The sequence below is a fragment of the Staurois parvus genome, unplaced genomic scaffold, assembly GCF_062004578.1.
Source record: "Staurois parvus isolate SC_StPar_1 unplaced genomic scaffold, SC_StPar_1.0 ptg000378l, whole genome shotgun sequence".
Classification (NCBI taxonomy): domain Eukaryota; kingdom Metazoa; phylum Chordata; class Amphibia; order Anura; family Ranidae; genus Staurois; species Staurois parvus.
In genome coordinates, this window is record NW_028318174.1 from 342,501 (window position 1) to 362,475 (window position 19,975).

Sequence of the window (19,975 nt, forward strand, 5' to 3'; positions counted from 1 at the left end):
TCATGGCCGAAATTGTTGGCACCCTTGATATTTCTCCAGGAAATCATGTATTTCTCACGAAACGTATTGCATTAACACATGTTTTGCTATACACATGTTTATTCCCTTTGTGTGTATTGGGACAAAACAAAAAAAGGGAGGAAAGAAAGCAAATTCGACATAATGTCACACAAACCTCCAAAAATGGGCTGGACAAAAGTATTGGCACCCTTTCACAACTGCGGATAAATAAGAATGTTACAAGCATGTGATGCTCCTGTAAACTCACCTGGGGCAAGTAACAGGTGTGGGCAATATAGAAATCACACCTGAAAGCAGATAAAAAGGAGAGACGTTCACTTAACCTTTGCATTGTGTGTCTGTCTGTGCCACACTAAGCATGGACAACAGAAAGAGGAGACGAGAACTGTCTGAGGACCTGAGAACCAAAATTGTGGCAAAATATCAACAATCTCAAGGTTACAAGTCCATCTCCAGAGAACTAGATTTGCCTTTGTCCACAGTGCGCAACATTATCAAGAAGTTTGCAACCCATGGCACTGTAGCTAATCTCCCTGGTCGTGGACGGATGAGGAAAATTGATGAAAGATTGCAACGCAGAATAGTCCGGATGGTGGATAAGCAGCCCCAAACATGTTCCAAAGACATTCAAGCTGTCCTGCAGGCTCAGGGAGCATCAGTGTCAGCGCGAACTATCCGTCGACATTTAAATGAAATGAAACGCTATGGCAGGAGACCCAGGAGGACCCCACTGCTGACACAGAGACATAAAAAAGCAAGACTACAGTTTGCCAAAATGTACTTGAGTAAGCCAAAAGCCTTCTGGGAAAACGTCTTGTGGACAGATGAGACCAAGATAGAGCTTTTCGGTAAAGCACATCATTCTACTGTTTACCGAAAACGGAATGAGGCCTACAAAGAACAAAACACAGTACCTACGGTAAAATATGGTGGAGGTTCAATGATGTTTTGGGGTTGTTTTGCTGCCTCTGGCACTGGGTGCCTTGACTGTGTGCAAGGCATCATGAAATCTGAGGATTACCAAAGGATTTTGGGTCGCACTGTAGGGCCCAGTGTCAGAAAGCTGGGTTTGCGTCCAAGATCCTGGGTCTTCCAGCAGGACAATGACCCCAAACATACGTCAAAAAGCACTCAGAAATGGATGGCAAAGAAGCGCTGGAGAGTTCTGAAGTGGCCAGCAATGAGCCCAGATCTAAATCCCATTGAACACCTGTGGAGAGATCTTAAAATTGCTGTTGGGAAAAGGTGTCCTTCCAATAAGAGAGACCTGGAGCTGTTTGCAAAGGAAGAGTGGTCCAAAATTCCGGGTGAGAGGTGTCAGAAGCTTATTGATGGTTATAGGAAGCGACTGATTTCAGTTATGTTTTCCAAAGGGTGTGCAACCAAATATTAAGTTAAGGGTGCCAATACTTTTGTCCAGCCCATTTTTGGGGTTTTGTGTGACATTATGTCATATTTGCTTTTCTGCCTCTGTTTTATATTTGTTCCAATACATACAAAGGGAATAAACATGTGTATAGCAAAACATGTGTTAATGCAATACCTTTTTTGTGTGAAATACTTGATTTTCAGGAAAAATATCAAGGGTGCCAACAATTTCGGCCATGACTGTATATATATATGTCAAATACTAATAATAGGTACAAAAAAAAAAACGTTTTAAATGGACTGTCCTCTCCAAAAAAACAAAACAAAAAAAACACACTCAACACATATATATGCTTCTATTTTTTTGTACTTATTATTCATATTTTTTTTGTAATATATTTGTATATTTTTCTTCTTCTGTAATTTACTTTAACAGCAATTGGACAACATTATTAAGTCCTGATGAAGCGGGTTGCCCTGTGAAACACGTAGACTGACTAACTTATTTATGATTTTGATGGGATTTACCCATATCACTGCGAACAATAGTTGCAAACTCAAAACTCATTTTATAAAAGCATCCTTTATTGCAATTTTTCTAAAAAGTCAGTACATGACTATGGAATAAAAAGAAAAATGAATGCTCAATCAAATATAATGATCACAGTGATATGGGTAAATACCATCAAAATAATTTGGTCTGTCTACGCGTTTCGTAGTTTCGCGGGCAATCCGCTTCATCAGGATCAAGTGTTGTCAAACTTATTAATGTTGTCCAATTGCTGTTCGAGTAAATTACAGAAGAATATATATATATATATATATATATATATATATAAGTCAAATACTAATAATAGGTACAAAAAAACCCCAAATGTTTTAAATGGACTGTCCTCTCCAAAAAAAATAAAAAAAACACACTCAACACATATATATGCTTCTATTTTTTTGTACTTATTATTCATATTTTTTTTGTGATATATTTTTCTTCTTCTGTAATTTACTTTAACAGCAATTGGACAACATTATTAAGTCCTGATGAAGCGGGTTGCCCTACGAAACGCGTAGACTGACCAACTAAATTTATGATTTTGATGGGATTTACCCATATCGCTGTGAACAATAGTTGCAAACTCATTTATAATAGCATCCTTTATTGCAATTTTTCTAAAAAGTCAGTACATGACTATGGAATAAAAAGAAAAATGAATGCTCAATCAAATATAATGATCACAGTGATATCGGTAAATACCATCAAAATCATTTGGTCCGTCTACACGTTTCGTGGGGCAGCCCGCTTCATCAGGATCAAGTGTTGTCAAACTTAATAATGTTGTCCAATTGCTGTTCAAGTAAATTACAGAAGAATATATATATATATATATATATATATATATAAGTCAAACACTAATAATAGGTACAAAAAAACCCAAACGTTTTAAATGGACTGTCCTCTCCAAAAAAATAAAAAAAAACCACACTCAACACATATATATGCTTCTATTTTTTTGTACTTATTATTCATATTTTTTTTGTGATATATTTGTATATTTTTCTTCTTCTGTAATTTACTTTAACAGCAATTGGACAACATTATTAAGTCCTGATGAAGCGGGTTGCCCTGCGAAACGCATAGACTGACCAACTTATTTATGATTTTGATGGGATTTACCCATATCACTGCGAACAATAGTTGCAAACTCATTTTATAATAGCATCCTTTATTGCAATTTTTCTAAAAAGTCAGTACATGACTATGGAATAAAAAGAAAAATGAATGCTCAATCAAATATAATGATCACAGTGATATCGGTAAATACCATCAAAATCATTTGGTCCGTCTACACGTTTCGTGGGGCAGCCCGCTTCATCAGGATCCAGTGTTGTCAAACTTAATAATGTTGTCCAATTGCTGTTCAAGTAAATTACAGAAGAAGATGTATGTATATATATATGTCAAATACTAATAATAGGTACAAAAAAACCCAAACGTTTTAAATGGACTGTCCTCTCCAAAAAAATTAAAAAAAAACACACTCAACACATATATATGCTTCTATTTTTTTGTACTTATTATTCATATTTTTTTGTAATATATTTGTATATTTTTCTTCTTCTGTAATTTACTTGAACAGCAATTGGACAACATTATTAAGTCCTGATGAAGCGGGTTGCCCTGCGAAACGCATAGACTGACCAACTTATTTATGATTTTGATGGGATTTACCCATATCACTGCGAACAATAGTTGCAAACTCATTTTATAATAGCATCCTTTATTGCAATTTTTCTGAAAAGTTAGTGCATGACTACCTTATAAAAAGAAAAATGAATGCTCAATCAAATATAATGATCACAGTGATATGGGTAAATACCATCAAAATAATTTGGTCGGTCTACAAGTTTCGCGTGGCAACCCGCTTCATCAGGACCGAGTGTTGTCAAACTTAATATTGTTGTCCAATTACTGTTCAAGTAAATTACAGAACATATATATATCAAATAGACTAATATTAGGTACAAAAAATCCAAACGTTTTAAATGGACTGTCCTCTCCAAAAAAAATAAAAAAAAACACACTCAACACATATAATAATTTTTTTGTACATATTATTAATAATTTTTTTTGTCATATATTTGTATATTCAGCTATTGGACAACACATTAAGTCCTGATGAAGCGGGTTGCCTTGCAAAATGCATAGACTGACCAAATAAATTTATGATTTTGATGGGATTTACCCATATCACTGCGAACAATAGTTGCAAACTCATTTTATAATAACATCCTTTATTGCAATTTTTCTAAAAAGTCAGTACATGACTACCGAATAAAAAGAAAAATTAATACCTATTATTAAATTATGATTTTGATGGGATTTACCCATATCGCTGCGAACAATATTTGCAAACTCATTTTATAAAAGCATCCTTTATTGCAATTTTTCTGGAAAGTCAGTACATGACTACCGAATAAAAAGAAAAGGTAATGCTCAATCAAATATAATGATCACAGTAATATCGGTAAATACCATCAAAATCATTTGGTCGGTCTACAAGTTTCATGGGGCAATCCGCTTCATCAGGACCGAGTGTTGTCAATCATAATATTGTTGTCCAATTACTGTTCAAGTAAATTACAGAAGAAGATATATATATATCAAATAAACTAATAATAGGTACAAACAAAAACATAAATGTTTTAAATGGACTGTCCTCTCAAAAAAAAAAAAAACACACTCAGCACATATATATGCTCCTTTTTTTTTGTACATATTATCAATAACATTTTTTGTAATATATTTGTATATTTTTCTTCTTCTGTAATTTACTTGAACAGCGATTGGACAATATTATTAAGTCCTGATGAAGCGGGTTGCCCTGCAAAACGCGTAGACTGACCAACTTATTTATGATTTTGATGAGATTTACCCATATCACTGTGAACAATAGTTGCAAACTCATTTTATAATAGCATCCTTTATTGCAATTTTTCTGAAAAGTTAGTGCATGACTACCTTATAAAAAGAAAAATGAATGCTAAATCAAATATAATGATCACAGTGATATGGGTAAATACCATCAAAATAATTTGGTCGGTCGACGCGTTTCGTGGAGCAACCCACTTCATCAGGATCGAGTGTTTCCAAACTTAATATTGTTGTCCAATTGCTGTTCATGTAAATTACAGAAGAAGAGAGATATACATATATATTTCACATAAACTAATAATAGGTACAAATATATATATATATTTTTATGTAATGAAGCCAGCGTGTTGTGTTGGGAATTGGTGGAATGGAATTGAAATTGTGGGACACTTGTACTGAGTTGTAGAGGAGTCGGGTTCCTGTAGTGAAAAGTAAAATTCTTGTACCTATTACCTTTGGAATTAGTGAGGAATGGTTACAGGCCTTTATTTATTTATGTATGTATGTCCCATTGGGGGAATTTCCCTTCACTACACAACAGCAATCGAGAGTAATCGAGAGTAATCGTGAGTAAGGCTCCATTTACACGGGACACTTCTGAACGATGGAAACTGCTGGAAAACGTAGGTTAAAAAACGTCTGTTTAGCCGCGTGCATTTATGCGCGTTTACGAGCGTTTGCGTTTAGAAGCGTTTTTTTTTTAAGATAACATCAGGAGACCTTCTGAAATGCCCAGAATGCACTGATAAACAGTAAAAAAATAACAATTTCAGACATTTTGAGAGAAATAGAGAGAGTAGAAGCAGAGAGAGCAGTATTTGTTGAGATTTTGTGGTGTTTGGATGTGTTCTGGCTCATTTCTGTGCAGAAATTATTGCAGCAGTGTCTAACATATTTTCTTTCATGCGAAACCTCAAAGTATGCTGTACCGGGTCCATTGGAGTACCGGGAAAACGCTTTGCATGCATTTTTCATGATGAAAAAAGGCTCTGGACAGCATATGGAAATGGAAGAGTTAAAAAAAAATTCCGGGTATGACCAGAAATGTGTGGGAACACAGGTGTAGTCAGGGCTGGAGAGGTGGAATGGTCAGGCAGGCCGTATGGGTCTGTAATGCACCGCCTGGCGGTATCTCTAGCAACCCGCGGAATAGGATTCCCCAGAGTGCGGAGTCTAAGTCCCAGTCTGCTTGTTCACCAGGGCCCCTGATGGTGGGGATGGACTTGGAGCAGACAGAGACCAGGTTGCGGCCCCTGAGTACACCCACCCGTGGTAGAGGGATCCGCCAGAGGTATATTCTGGAGGAGAGCCTGATGTGAAGAGGCGGATGGGTCCGTGCAGGACGGATGGATGGCTGAGCAGAAGCGTAGTCAGACAGGCTGGGTCGGTAACGGTAGGGACAGCGCGGTACAAGGCAGCAGGCACAGAATAGTCGGGTCACTCGCCGGGTCAGTAACAGGAGATCAGATCCAATGAGGGTATCCAAAGAGAAGTCAGACAATCCAGAGATCAGGGCAGGAGAAGTCAGCAGAGGTCAGGATCAAAGCAGGGTCAGCAACAAATCAGATAGGCAGATATGCAGGAACTTAGGATACCAGGTACAGGGGCTCATGGGATACAATACACCAAGGCCCTGACTGCAGGTCTGGCCATTCCTTAAATACACTTCCTGCAATCAGCCTCAGGTGATGGCTGACTGCAGGAGTGAGCTTCTGATTGCTGAGAGCACCCGCTGGCCAGCCCTGGTACTGCAGCCCACACGGCAGATGAGTCCCACCACTAATGGTGAGTCCATTCCTGACACCCCCAGTGTCAGAATGCCCTCTGCAGTCCCGCTACAAGTCTCTGATCACCGCCATTACTAGTAAAAAAAAAATTCCAGTATCTATACCACCATTTGTAGACGCTATTACGTTCATGTAAACCAATTAATTTACACGTATTGGGATTTTTTTTTTAGCAAAGACACGGAGCAGAATAAATTTTGGCCTAAATTTACGACAAAATTTGATTTTTTACATTTTTTTACTGGACATGTTTTATAGCAAAAAGTCAAAAATATAGTTTTTTTTTTAAATTGACGGTCTTTTTTTTGTTTGTAGTGCAAAAAAATAAAAAGCGCATAGACGATCAAATACCACCAAAAGAAAGTTCTATTTGTGATAAAAAAAAAGGATGTACCGTATTTGCCGGCGTATAAGACGACTTTCTACCCCTTAAAAATCTTCTCAAAAGTCGGGGGTCGTCTTATACGCCGGTATACGGCACACTGACACTTTTTAGGGGGGCGGCGCGTTGCCGCCGCCGCCCCCCCCTTTCCCCAATGGAAGGGACACTAAGTACAGGGGTGGGCAGCGGCTGTTTCTTACCTGGTTCCGGTCCCACGACGATCCGGTCCAGGAAGCGCGGCTGCGCCTTCAGTTCAGTCACTGGATGTTTGTGCGGCTGCTCGGCTCCGCCTCCTCACCAGTGATTGGCCGCCAGAACTGTAGCTCAGGAAAGGCACACAGGCGGCCAATCACCGGCGAGGGGGTGGAGCCGAGCGGCCCCGCGAAAATCGAGTGCAGGACCAGCAGGTAAGTGGTCAGTGTAGAGGTGCTGCTGCAACCACATATGCTGGCTGCAGCAGCACCATACGAGAAGAGGGTCAGCAAGTGTCAGTGGGAGGAATAGTGCCCCATCATTGGTGTCACTGATACCAATGATGGAGCACTATCCCTCCCACTGATACCAATGATGGGGCACTATTCCTCCCACTGACACCAACGATGGGGCACTATTCCTCCCACTGACACCAACGATGGGGCACTATTCCTCCCCCCCACTGACACCAATGATGGGGCACTATTCCTCCCCCCCACTGACACCAACGATGGGGCATTATTCCTCCCCCCCACTGACATCAACGATGGGGCACTATTCCCCCCCCCCACTGACACCAATGATGGGGCACTATTCCACCCCCCACTGACACCAATGATGGGACACCATTCCTCCCACTGACACCAATGTTGGGACACCATTCCTCCCACTGACACCAATGATGGGGCACTATTCCCCCCACTGATACCAATGATGGGGCACTATTCCCCCCACTGATACTAATGATGGGGCACTATTCCTGCCACTGATACCAATGATGGGGCACTATTCCTCCCACTGACACCAATGATGGGATACTATTCCTCCCACTGACACCAATGATGGGGCACTATTCCTCCCACTGATACTAATGATGGGGCACTATTCCTCCCACTGATACTAATGATGGGGCACTATTCCTCCCACTGACACCAATGATGGGGCACTATTCCCCCCACTGATACTAATGATGGGGCACAATTCCTGCCACTAATGCCAATGATGGGGCACTATTCCTCCCACTGATACCAATGATGGGGCACTATTCCTCCCACTGATACCAATGATGGGGCACTATTCCTCCCACTGATACTAATGATGGGGCACTATTCCTCCCACTGACACCAATGATGGGGCACTATTCCTCCCACTGACACCAATGATGGGGCACTATTCCCCCCACTGATACTAATGATGGGGCACTATTCCTGCCACTAATGCCAATGATGGGGCACTATTCCTTCCACTGACACCAATGATGGGGCACTATTCCTCCCACTGACACCATTGATGGGACACTATTCCTCCCACTGATACCAATGATGGGGCACTATTCCTCCCACTGATACCATTGATGGGACACTATTCCTCCCACTGATACCATTGATGGGACACTATTCCTCCCACTGATACCAATGATGGGGCACTATTCCTCCCACTGGTGTGCATTGGAAGAGGGGTAGTCTTATACGGCGAGTATAGCTCAAACACTAAATTTTAGCAGGAAAAGTAGGGGGGTCGTCTTATACGCCGGCAAATACGGTAAATTTCATTTGGGTGCAGCGTAGCATGACCGTGCAATTGTCAGTTAAAGTAACAAAGTGCTGTATTGCAAAAAATGGCCTGGCCTCGGGAGGGCGGGGAAATCCTCGGGAGGGCGAGGGGTTAAATAAAGGCAGTTATGTCATTAAAAAAAAGTAAAAAAACAAAGAAGGAAATCCAACTGGGCTTTCCTGTGTGCATTTAATACATTTTCTTGGAAATTTGTGCTCAGAACTGGTCACATGAGTTATTCTTAGCTGTGTAATTAATATTTACAAATGATAAAATAAAGCGCTACATGATATTAACACATTTATAAAAGTAGCTATCTATAGATCTATGTACGTTCAAAATATCTTTTTGTTACAAAGTATCATCATGACCTGATGTAGCTGTTAACCAAGTAAAAGAATTCAAAGAAATGCTAAAATCCGTGTATTTTCATTTCTGTTTACCATTTATTAATAAAAAAAAAAATGTAATATTTAGGCAAATGGCAAGCTTTATTTTTTTTTATTGTTTTTTTTTTTTTTTTTTTGGCAGACCTAAACTGAGATTGTGTTTTCAGTGAAAGTGTGGAACTGAGGCAGTGTTGGCTATAGTATGTTTATAACTAAAGGATACGTTTACTGGAAACTCCCGATTTTTATCTCAATAGACATATCGGTGTGATAAGGCGAAATCTGTATCCTTCATACACAGGCCTACCTCGGTTTACATAATTATGTCATTTTCGGTTTACGAATGAAAATCCGTTGAATTTTTTTCTCAATACAAACAGATTAATTGGTTTTCAATGCATTTACAAATTTTTTTTCAATCATGTCCCTGTAGAGTAATTATGCCTTTAAACTGCACTTTATAAAGAGTTTTAAACAGATAAAATACTTTTTTTTTTTTTTACTTTTTTCTGACCTCCAGAACGGATTAATTGGTTTTCAATGCATTTACAAATTAATTTTTAATCATGTCCCTGTACAGTATTTATGCCTTTAAAGTGCACTTTATAAAGAGTTTTGAACACATAAAATACTTTTTTTTTTACTTTTTTCTGACATCTGGAACGGATTAATTGGTTTTCAATGCATTTACAATTTTTTTTTTAATCATGTCCCTTTATGCCTTTAAAGTGCACTTTATAAAGAGTTTTTAACAGATGAAAAACTTTTTTTTTACCTCCGGAATGGATTAATTGGTTTTCAATGCATTTACAACTTTTTTTTTTAATCTTGTCCCTGTACAGTATTTATGCCTTTAAAGTGCACTTTATAAAGAGTTTTGAACACATAAAATACTTTTTTTTTTACTTTTTTCTGACATCTGGAACGGATTAATTGGTTTTCAATGCATTTACAAATTTTTTTTTTATTCATGTGCCTTTTTACCTTTAAAGTGCACTTCATGAAGAGTTTTGAACAGATAAGACTTTTTTTTTACTTTTTTCTGACCTCCGGAACAGATTAATTGGTTTTCAATGCATTTACAATTTTGTTTTTAATCATGTCCCTTTATGCCTTTAAAGTGCACTTTATAAAGAGCTTTGAACACATAAAATACTTTTTTTTTAACTTTTTTCTGACCTCTAAAATGGATTAATTGGTTTTCAATGCGTTTACAAATTTTTTTTTAAATCATGTCCCTGTATAGTATTTATGCCTTTAAAGTGCACTTTATAAAGAGCTTTGAACACATAAAATACTTTTTTTTTTACTTTTTTCTGACCTCTGGAATGGATTAATTGGTTTTCAATGCATTTACAGGTTTTTTTTAACCATGTCCCTTTATGCCTTTAAAGTGCAGTTTATAAAGAGCTTTGAACACATAAAATACTTTTTTTTTTACTTTTTTCTGACCTCCGGAACGGATTAATTGGTTTTCAATGCATTTACAATTTTTTTTTTTAATCATGTCTCTGTACAGTATTTATGCCTTTAAAGTGCACTTTATAAAGAGTTTTGAGCTGATAAAAAGACTTTTGTTTTACATTTTTCTGACCTCCGGAACATTTTAATTGGCTTTCAATGCATTTACAAATTTTTTTTTTAATCATGTCCCTTTATACCTTTAAAGTGCACTTTATAAAGAGTTTTTAACAGATGAAAAACTTTTTTTTTACTTTTTTTTACCTCCGGAACGGATTAATTGGTTTTCAATGCATTTTCTTTTTTTTAATCATGTCCCTGTATAGTATTTATGCCTTTAAAGTGCACTTTATAAAGAATTTTGAACAGATATAAGATTTTTTTCTTTACTTTTTTTCTGACCTCCGGAACGGATTAATTGGTCTTCAATACATCCCTATGGGAAACCGCGTTTCGGTTTACGAATTTTTCGCAATACGAAAAGTCCCGCGGAACGCATTAAATTCGTACACCGAGGTACGCCTGTATTATGTTATACGGTTTCAGTATCTGGATAATAATGACGTGTTCTTACATCTTACAGCCCGGCAAAATCTAATGTGACTTGGTATATATTGGTATTGTTTTGGCCGTATTTCAGTGTACAATGCTGTCATCTGGATTTATTCTGAGTGATTTTGATGTTTATTTTGTATCAAGGCTAGACTATCCACAGATGTAAATCCACCATCTTAAGAAACGTACAGCTTCAAGTGATATCGTTCTTGATCTACGATCTCCAATCTGCGTCCCGCAGGCCGGATGTGGCCCTTTGCTTGCCCCGAGGCACCATTCCATGCAATTGGATGCCTACTATACTTGCTGTACAACCTGCAATTATTTACATAAAAACTTTTACTGGAAAAAAAATAATAATTGGGTGTCATTCAATCCACAGACACCAATGATAGGACACTATTCCTCTGTTAAATACCAACAATGGAGCAGCATTCCTTCCTCTGACACCAACATTGGGGCAATATTCCTCCATCTAAAGCCAATGAGGAGGCATATTTTACTCCCACTGATGCCAGGGCATTTTGAAACCCTATGACCAGTCTACCCCCCCCCCCCCCCACTGATGCCAGGGCATTTTCTGATCCCATTGAGCAGTCTCTCCCCCCCCCCCCCCCAACTGATGCCAGAGCATTTTCTAATCCCATTGACCAGTCTCCCCCCCCCCCACTGATGCCAGGGAATTTTCTAATCCAATTGACCAGTCTCCCCCCCCCACTGAAGCCAGAACATTTTCTAATCCCATTGACCAGTCTTCCCCCCCACTGATGCCAGAGCATTTTCTAATCCCATCAACCAGTCTCCCCCCCCCCCCACTGATGCCAGGGCATTTTCTAATCCCTTTGACCAGTCTTCCACCCCCGCCTCCCCCCCACTGATGCCAGAGCTTTTTATAATCCCCTTGACCAGTCTTCCCCCCCCCCACTGATGCCAGGGCATTTTCTAATCCCATTGGCCAGTATTCCCCCCCCCCCACTGATGCCAGGGCATTTTTTAATCCCATTGGCCAGTCTTCTCCCCCCCACTGATGCCAGGGCATTTTCTAATCCCTTTGACCAGTCTTTTCCCCCTCCACTGATGCCAGGGCATTGTCTAATCCCATTGGCCAGTCTCCCCCCCCCCACACTGATGCCAGGGCATTTTCTAATCCCTTTGACCAGTCTTTTCCCCCCTCCACTGATGCCAGGGCATTGTCTAATCCCATTGCCCAGTCTTCCACCCCCCACACACTGATGCCAGGGCATTTTCTAATCCCATTGACTAGTCTCTCTCCCCCCCCCCCCCCCCCCAAAGCCTGAAGGCCTGGTAAGTGGCTGGCCCTTTCTTTAGAAAGTCTGGTCTAAACAACAGTACCTCACTTTGATCATTTAAAAATTGAAGTATATTTGGCCCTGAGGCACCATTCCATCCAATAATTGGGTGCATACTTTTGAATCCCATTGACCAGTCTCCCCCCCCCCCCAAAGCCTGAAGGCCTGGTAACTGGCCTTTTGTTGAGAAAGAAACAACGTTACCTCACTATGTAAATTTAAAAATTGAAATATATTTGTCCATATTTCACGGTATAAATCCTTATTTTTATACGTCTTCTAATGGAGCGAGTGTCCACTTTCCGCATCTGGAATGGTTGATCGGACATTATTTGCCTTGCCTGATTTATGTTTCTTCATTTGGCAGGAAAATTTATAAAATTTGTGTAAAGAACATTCACACCAAACTTTTTTCCAATGTCGGCCGAAGCAACAGGGGCTGTTTTGTATCTGTGGATAGCCTATCTCTCTAATCGGTTTTCTAGCACTTGTTAAAGTTGGGTCGTTTGCTGAGGGAGATGCGAATGTGTCCGAAGCATTTCCAGTCTAGCCCAAATACGGTGAAGTAAGCAAGATTGCATTTACAATTTACATTTTGTTCGTTAATGGACCCTGATATGTAATATATAATATATCCTTTTTTTTTCCCGAGCTCCACCTCACCTTCATCTCTTGCCTTTATTTCAGCCGCTTCGCTTTCATTGGATTCTTGACAATGCAGCGTCAGTTAATGTTGGACAGCCAACAGCGGTGTCCTGATCACTGTTTGCTGTCTTGGTGAGTTCTCCATATCCTAGAAACTCTCGACAAATCTTTTTTCTTTCTTACTGACCCCCCCTAACTCTCATTAACTCTCATAAATCGTAATTTAGACGACTCGCACAGAATACCAGACACTGTCATTGTTTGGTGTCGAACTTTTCCATCAGTTCCACTCACTTGGTTTAGTTCAGAGATCCATCGTTGGACTTTCTCAGATGTACTTTAACTCTGCTCTCAGTTTGGTTCAGAGATCCAACTTTGGGCTTTTTCAGAGGTCATCCATTTCTTCTCTTCTAGTTTAGTTTCAAAATCAGACTTTTGGAATTCTCAGATGTCATTTAGTTCTGCCAAAATGAACAATAAAGCACCATATTTTTAAAACTTTTGAGTCAGGAATACCAAAAAACATATTTAATTGTTTTGTGAGCTAATCCCAGATACATCGATGATATATTCCCATTTATTAGTTTATAAACTAGATACATCGATGAGATAGCTAGCCGGAAAATTGTACATTTTATTAATATGTAGAAACTTTCTTCTAAATATGCAACGCAACACCAATGTTCCTCCCTCTAGATTTACAACCCTAGTAAGCATTAAAAGTTTTATTTAATTAAAAAGAAAAAATAAACAGAATATATTTCAAGTTTCTATGGATCCAATTTTGGACTTTCTCAGGTGTCGCCCATTTCTTCTTTCCTAGTTTAGTCCCCAGATCAAACTTTGGATTTCTCAGATATAATTAATAATATTCTTGTAGTTTTGTCCATAAAGCACCACCTTATAAAAATAAAATAATTCCTATTTAGTGGTTTATAAACTAGATACATCGATGATATACCTAAAAATTGCACATTTTATTAATATGTACATTGTACAAACTTTCTTCTAAATATACAATGCAACACCAATGTTCCTCCCTCTAGATTTACAACCCTATTAAGCATCAAAAGTTTTATTTCTCTTTTGATTTCTCAGATATAATTATTAATATTCTTGTAGTTTTGTCCATAAAGCACCACCTCTCTAAAAATTATATAGAGTCAGGAATAATATAATAATTTCTATTTAATAGTTTACAAACTAGATAAATCACTGATATACCTAGCCTGAAAATTGCACATTTTATTAATATGTATCTTGTAGAAACTTTCTTCTAAATATACAACGCAACACCAATGATCCTCCCTCTAGATTTACAGCCCTATTAAGCATCAAAAGTTTTATTTGTCTGATACTATTTAATTAAAAAAAAAAACAGAATATATTTCAAACGTCTATGGATCCAACTTTGGACTTTCTCAGGTGTCGCCCATTTCTTCTTTCCTAGTTTAGTCCCCAGATCAAACTTTGGATTTCTCAGATATAATTAATAATATTCTTGTAGTTGTGTCCATAAAGCACCACCTTATAAAAATAAAATAATTCCTATTTAATGGTTTATAAACTAGATACATCAATGATATACCCAAAAAATTGCACATTTTATTAATATGTACCTTGTAGAAACTTTCTTCTAAATATACAACGCAACACCAATGTTCCTCCCTCTATATTTACAAACCTATTAAGCATCAAAAGTTTTATTTCTCTGATACTATTTAATAATAAAAAAAAAACAATATATTTCTAACTTCTATGGATCCAACTTTGGACTTTCTCAGGTGTTACCCATTTCTTCTTTCTTAGTTTAGTCCCCAGATCAAACTTTGGATTTCTCAGATATAATTAATAATATTCTTGTAGTTTTTTCCATAAAGAACCACCTCTCTTTAAAAATTATATAGAGTCAGGAATAATATAATAATTTCTATTTAATAGTTTAAAAACTAGATAAATCACTGATATATCTAGCCTGAAAATTGCACATTTTATTAATATGTATCTTGTAGAAACTTTCTTCTAAATATACAACGCAACACCAATGATCCTCCCTCTAGATTTACAACCCTATTAAGCATCAAAAGTTTTATTTGTCTGGTACTATTTAATTTTTTTTTTAATCCATAAAAAATTAATATATTTCAAGCTTCTATAGATCCAACTTTGGACTTTCTCAGGTGTCACCCATTTCTTCTTTATTAGTTTAGTCTCCAGATCAAAGTTTGGATTTCTCACATATAATTAATAATATTCTTGTAGTTTTTTCCATAAAGCACCACCTCTCTTTAATTAATAATATTAATTAAATTAATTAGTAATATTCTTGTAGTTGTGTCCATAAAGCACCACCTCTCTTTAATTAATAATATTAATTAAATTAATTAGTAATATTCTTGTAGTTGTGTTCATAAAGCACCACCTCTCTTTACTTAATAATATTAAATAAATTAAATTAATTAATAATATTCTTGTAGTTGTGTCCATAAAGCACCACCTCTCTTTAATTAATAATATTAATTAAATTAATTAGTAATATTCTTGTAGTTGTGTCCATAAAGCACCACCTCTCTTTAAAAAGTCAGGAATAATAAACTAATTCCTATTTAATAGTTTATAACCTAGATACATCCATGATATACCTAGCCTGAAAATCACACATTTTATTAATATGTACCTTGTAGAAAATTTCTTCGGATTATTATAATTGCTAAATCTAAAATGAAATACCAATGATCCTCCCTCTAGATTCCCAACCCTATTATGCATCAAAAGTTTTTTTTGTCTGGTACTATTTCATTTTTTTTTAAATCCATAAAACCTGAATATATTTCAAGCTTCTATAGATCCAACTTTAGACTTTCTCAGATGTCACCCATTTCATCTTTCATAGTTTAGTCTCCAGATCAAACTTTGGATTTCTCAGATATAATTAATAATATTCTTGTAGTTTTGTCCATAAATCACCACCCCTCTTTAAAGATCATATTGAGTCAGGAATAATAAAATAATTGATATTCAATAGTTTAAAATCCAGATACATCGATGACATACTTAGCCTGAAAAATTGCACATTTTATTAATACATATGTACCTTGTAGAAAGTCCTTAGGTTTATTATAATTGTTAAATATACAATAAAATCCCACTGATTTTCCCTTCCAGATTTTCAACCCCAAAGAGCAACAAACATTATATTTGTCTGATATTATTTACTAGTTTTTTTTAATCCATAAAAACTGAAAAAATGTTTTTCAAGTGTATATAGATCGAACTTTCTCAGATGTCATCTGTTTTTTTTTTCTTGTTTAGTCTCAAGACCAAACTTTGGATTTTTCAGATATCATTTTGTTCTATAGTTTTTGTCCATAAAGCACCACCTCATTTTGAACAATAAGAAAATAATTCATATTTAATAGCTTAAAAACCAGATACATTGATATTTATATAAAATTATATAGAGTCAGGAATAATAAAATAATTCCTATTTAATAGTTTATAACCTGGCAAGTGTACATTTTATTAATATGTACCTTGTAGAAACTTTCTTAGGATTATTATAATTGCTAAGTCTACAATTTAATACCAGTGATCCTCCGTCTAGCTTTCCAACCCTAATAGGCAACAAAAGTTGTGTTTGTCTGATGCCATTCAATAGTTTTTTTAAATGCATAAAAAACTGCATGTATTTCAAGCTTCTATAGGTAGAAAAGCTAATTAATCTTCAAGAAGTCTACACATTTAAAAATAATTACTTTTTTAAAGTTACATGTTTAATACAAAATGCATTTTATTTTTTTTAAATAAAAAAAGTTTATATAAAATTTTTTAAATAAAAAAAGTTAAAATAAAAAATAAAAATTAAATTAACAAAAATATTTACTTTTAAAATGTCCATAAAGCACCACCTCTCTTTGAGTCAATAATAAGAAAATTATTCATATTTAATAGCTTAAAGCCCAGATACATTATATAATTTTTATATAAATATCAGAGTCAGGAATAATAAAATAATTCCTATTTAATAGTTTGTAAACTAGATACATCGATGATATACCTAGCCTAGTAATTGCACATTTTATTAATATGTACCTCGTAGGATTATTATAATTGCTAAATTTACAACATAATACCAGTGATCCTCCCTCTAGCTTTCCAACCCTAATAGGCAACAAAATTTGTGTTTGCCTGATGCTATTCAATATTTTTTTTAAATGCATAAAAAAACCGCATGCATTTCAAGCTTCTATAGGTAGAAAAGCTAATTAATCTTCAAGAAGTCTACACATTAGAAAATAATTAAAAATAATATTAAAAATAATAAATATTAAATATTAAAAATAATTACTTTTTAAAAGTTACATGTTTAATACAAAATGTATTTTATTTTTTTTAAATAAAAAAATGTTTATATAAAATTGTTTAAATAAAAAAAAGCTAAAATAAAAAAATTTAAATTAAATTAACAAAAATAATTACTTTTAAAAAAAAAAAAAAAAAATTAAATTAACAAAAATAATTACTTTTAAAATTTTCAGTATAATGAACAATTAGAGATGAAGTTTTTAAAAAATATATAGACATACTGCAATCATCTTATTCCCCTCCCCCCTTTTTTTTTTCTTGTAGTGACTGTATTTTGCTTATTGAATCAACTTAATTAGCAGTGACAATGCAGATTTGAAAAATGTGGTTTAGCTATGACCTTATATAATGTTGACCAACGTTTTTAGATGTGACGATGTAGAGTTGGCCGACTTTTTCAGCTGTTAATGACGGTGTAGTGTTTTGGTGAAATGGTTCGGGGGAGAATTTTTTTTTTTTTCTCATGCTGTTTCTCTGTTTGCCAGCTCTGACATCGTCGCCGCATCCGAGGTCATGTACTGAGGTCGTTTGCGTACACAATGACGTTAATCCAGCAAACATGGAAAAATGGAAACAGCACGAGAAAAAAAGATTCCTTCTCTGTCTGAAGAACTTTTATTTGGATGTGGAGAGACGAACCATTCCAGCAAGACTACCCAAAGGTATCCAGAGCAAGGCAACTTTGTCTTTTTCACCCCATGATGGACAACAAACTTTGTGTCATACTGTAGTCATCGAAAACCAAGGTAGAAAATATAAATATATATATAAAGAAATGGACTTTTCCTGTCGCTCATTTTGAGAGGCAGTTATAAATAAATTAGTGAATTGTTTTCAAATATTGCTTGTAAAAAAGAAAACAAAAAAAAAAATCCTGGCTTTTGTTTTTATTTATTTCTATTTATATAATCTGGTTGTCAAATATTAAATTAGGGAGCAATAAAACATATGCATACGTTAAAAAAAAAAAAAAAAAAAAAAAAGAATGTAATGTTCTTTATACCTAAAAATTTTTATTGAAGATATGTTTAATACAATGTATATTTAATAGCTACGTGTGTGACCTTAACAGATTGCTAATTTGCTGACATTCCCTTTACTTTTCTTTAAAAAAAAAACAAAACTAAAGAAAAAAAAAATTATCTACGGTATATACATAAAAAATGGAATTGTATTTTTTTTCTGTTTAAAACTTTTTTTCTGATTTTCTTTTTTTTTTTCTTTCTTCCTAATCCTTATGTTTATTTAAAAAACAAACGGTGTTCCAATTTAACAAATATATTGCTCAATAAAGTGTCAGCATTGTTTATTACGGTCATTTTGTCATTTTTTCTGGAATATTTGTTATTTTACATTTATGCCTCTTAAATTCGAAGTTACAGTTCCTGAAAGGGAATCTGTGTGTGTGTGTGTATGTATGTGTGTGTAAATATATATATATATATATATATATATATATATATATATATATATATATTATTTCCCCTCAGCCAGGTGTAAAAATTGTAATATTGCATATTAATTTTCACATGTACCAAATATATATATATATATATATATATATATATATATAAAAATATATATATATATTTTTTTATAAGTTATTTATTTTCTCTTTTTCTAATTTCCCCCTAGCCAGGGGAAAATTATGAAATTGGGCATATTAATTTCTCATATGTACCAAATATAAATTGTGTATCTGTGTGTATATATATATATATATATATATATATATTTTTTTTAAATAAAGTAATAATAGGTAAAAAAAAAAAAAAACATTTTAAATGGACTGTCCTCTCAAAAAATAAAAAGAAAAACACACTCAACACATACTTATGCTTCTATTTTTTTGTACTTATTATTAATATTTTTTTTGTAATATATTTGTATATTTTTCTTCTTCTGTAATTTACTTTAACAGAGTTCACTGTTAAAGTAAATTAAATGGACTGTCCTCTCCAAAACAAAACCCCACATACATATGAAAAATTATGTATATATTAATATAAATATAAATAATTATATATATATATATATATATATATATATATATTTTTTTTTATATATTTTTAATTCCCCTTTAGCTAGGTGAAAAATCTGAAAGAGTGCAAACTAATGACCGCTTAAAGCTGAACTCCAGCAACATCTACGACATAAATTAATGCAATTCTATATTCATGTATGCCTCACTAAATGTATTTTTGAATGCAAGCAGTGTAAGTACCTGACTAGGACCTGGTATCATCCTCATGCAGTCCTTGTACAACAGAACTCAGGCTGGAAGAGGGCAGCACAAGAAACCAGTCAGCAGTACTGCATCCCTCATGTGATGACAAGAGACATGCTGATTGGAGGAGAGAGCAGAGTGGCAGAATGCGCTCATCAGTCTGCTGCTTTTCAGTTATCTGTGCAGTTGCAGACTGGGGGAGGGACAAGACCTGCAAATGTTACTGAATGGCAGCAGAGGAAAAAAAAATATTCAGTCGCCTGAAATTTGTGGCAGAGCTCTGCAAATC

At 35.3% G+C, this 19,975-nt stretch overlaps 1 protein-coding gene across 1 annotated transcript in view; it reads left to right on the top strand.

Moving 5' to 3' along the window:
- Positions 1–18,768, top strand: part of LOC149456056 (protocadherin-11 X-linked-like) — a 179,350-nt gene extending 160,582 nt beyond the window's left edge. The window contains exons 3-4 of the mRNA XM_089685527.1: positions 13,137–13,226; positions 17,945–18,768. Of these exons, the coding sequence (XP_089541653.1) occupies positions 13,137–13,208 (72 nt within the window). The 3' untranslated portion in view covers positions 13,209–13,226; positions 17,945–18,768. The remainder of the gene's footprint in view (positions 1–13,136; positions 13,227–17,944) is intronic.
- Positions 18,769–19,975: the final 1,207 nt, after the last annotated feature.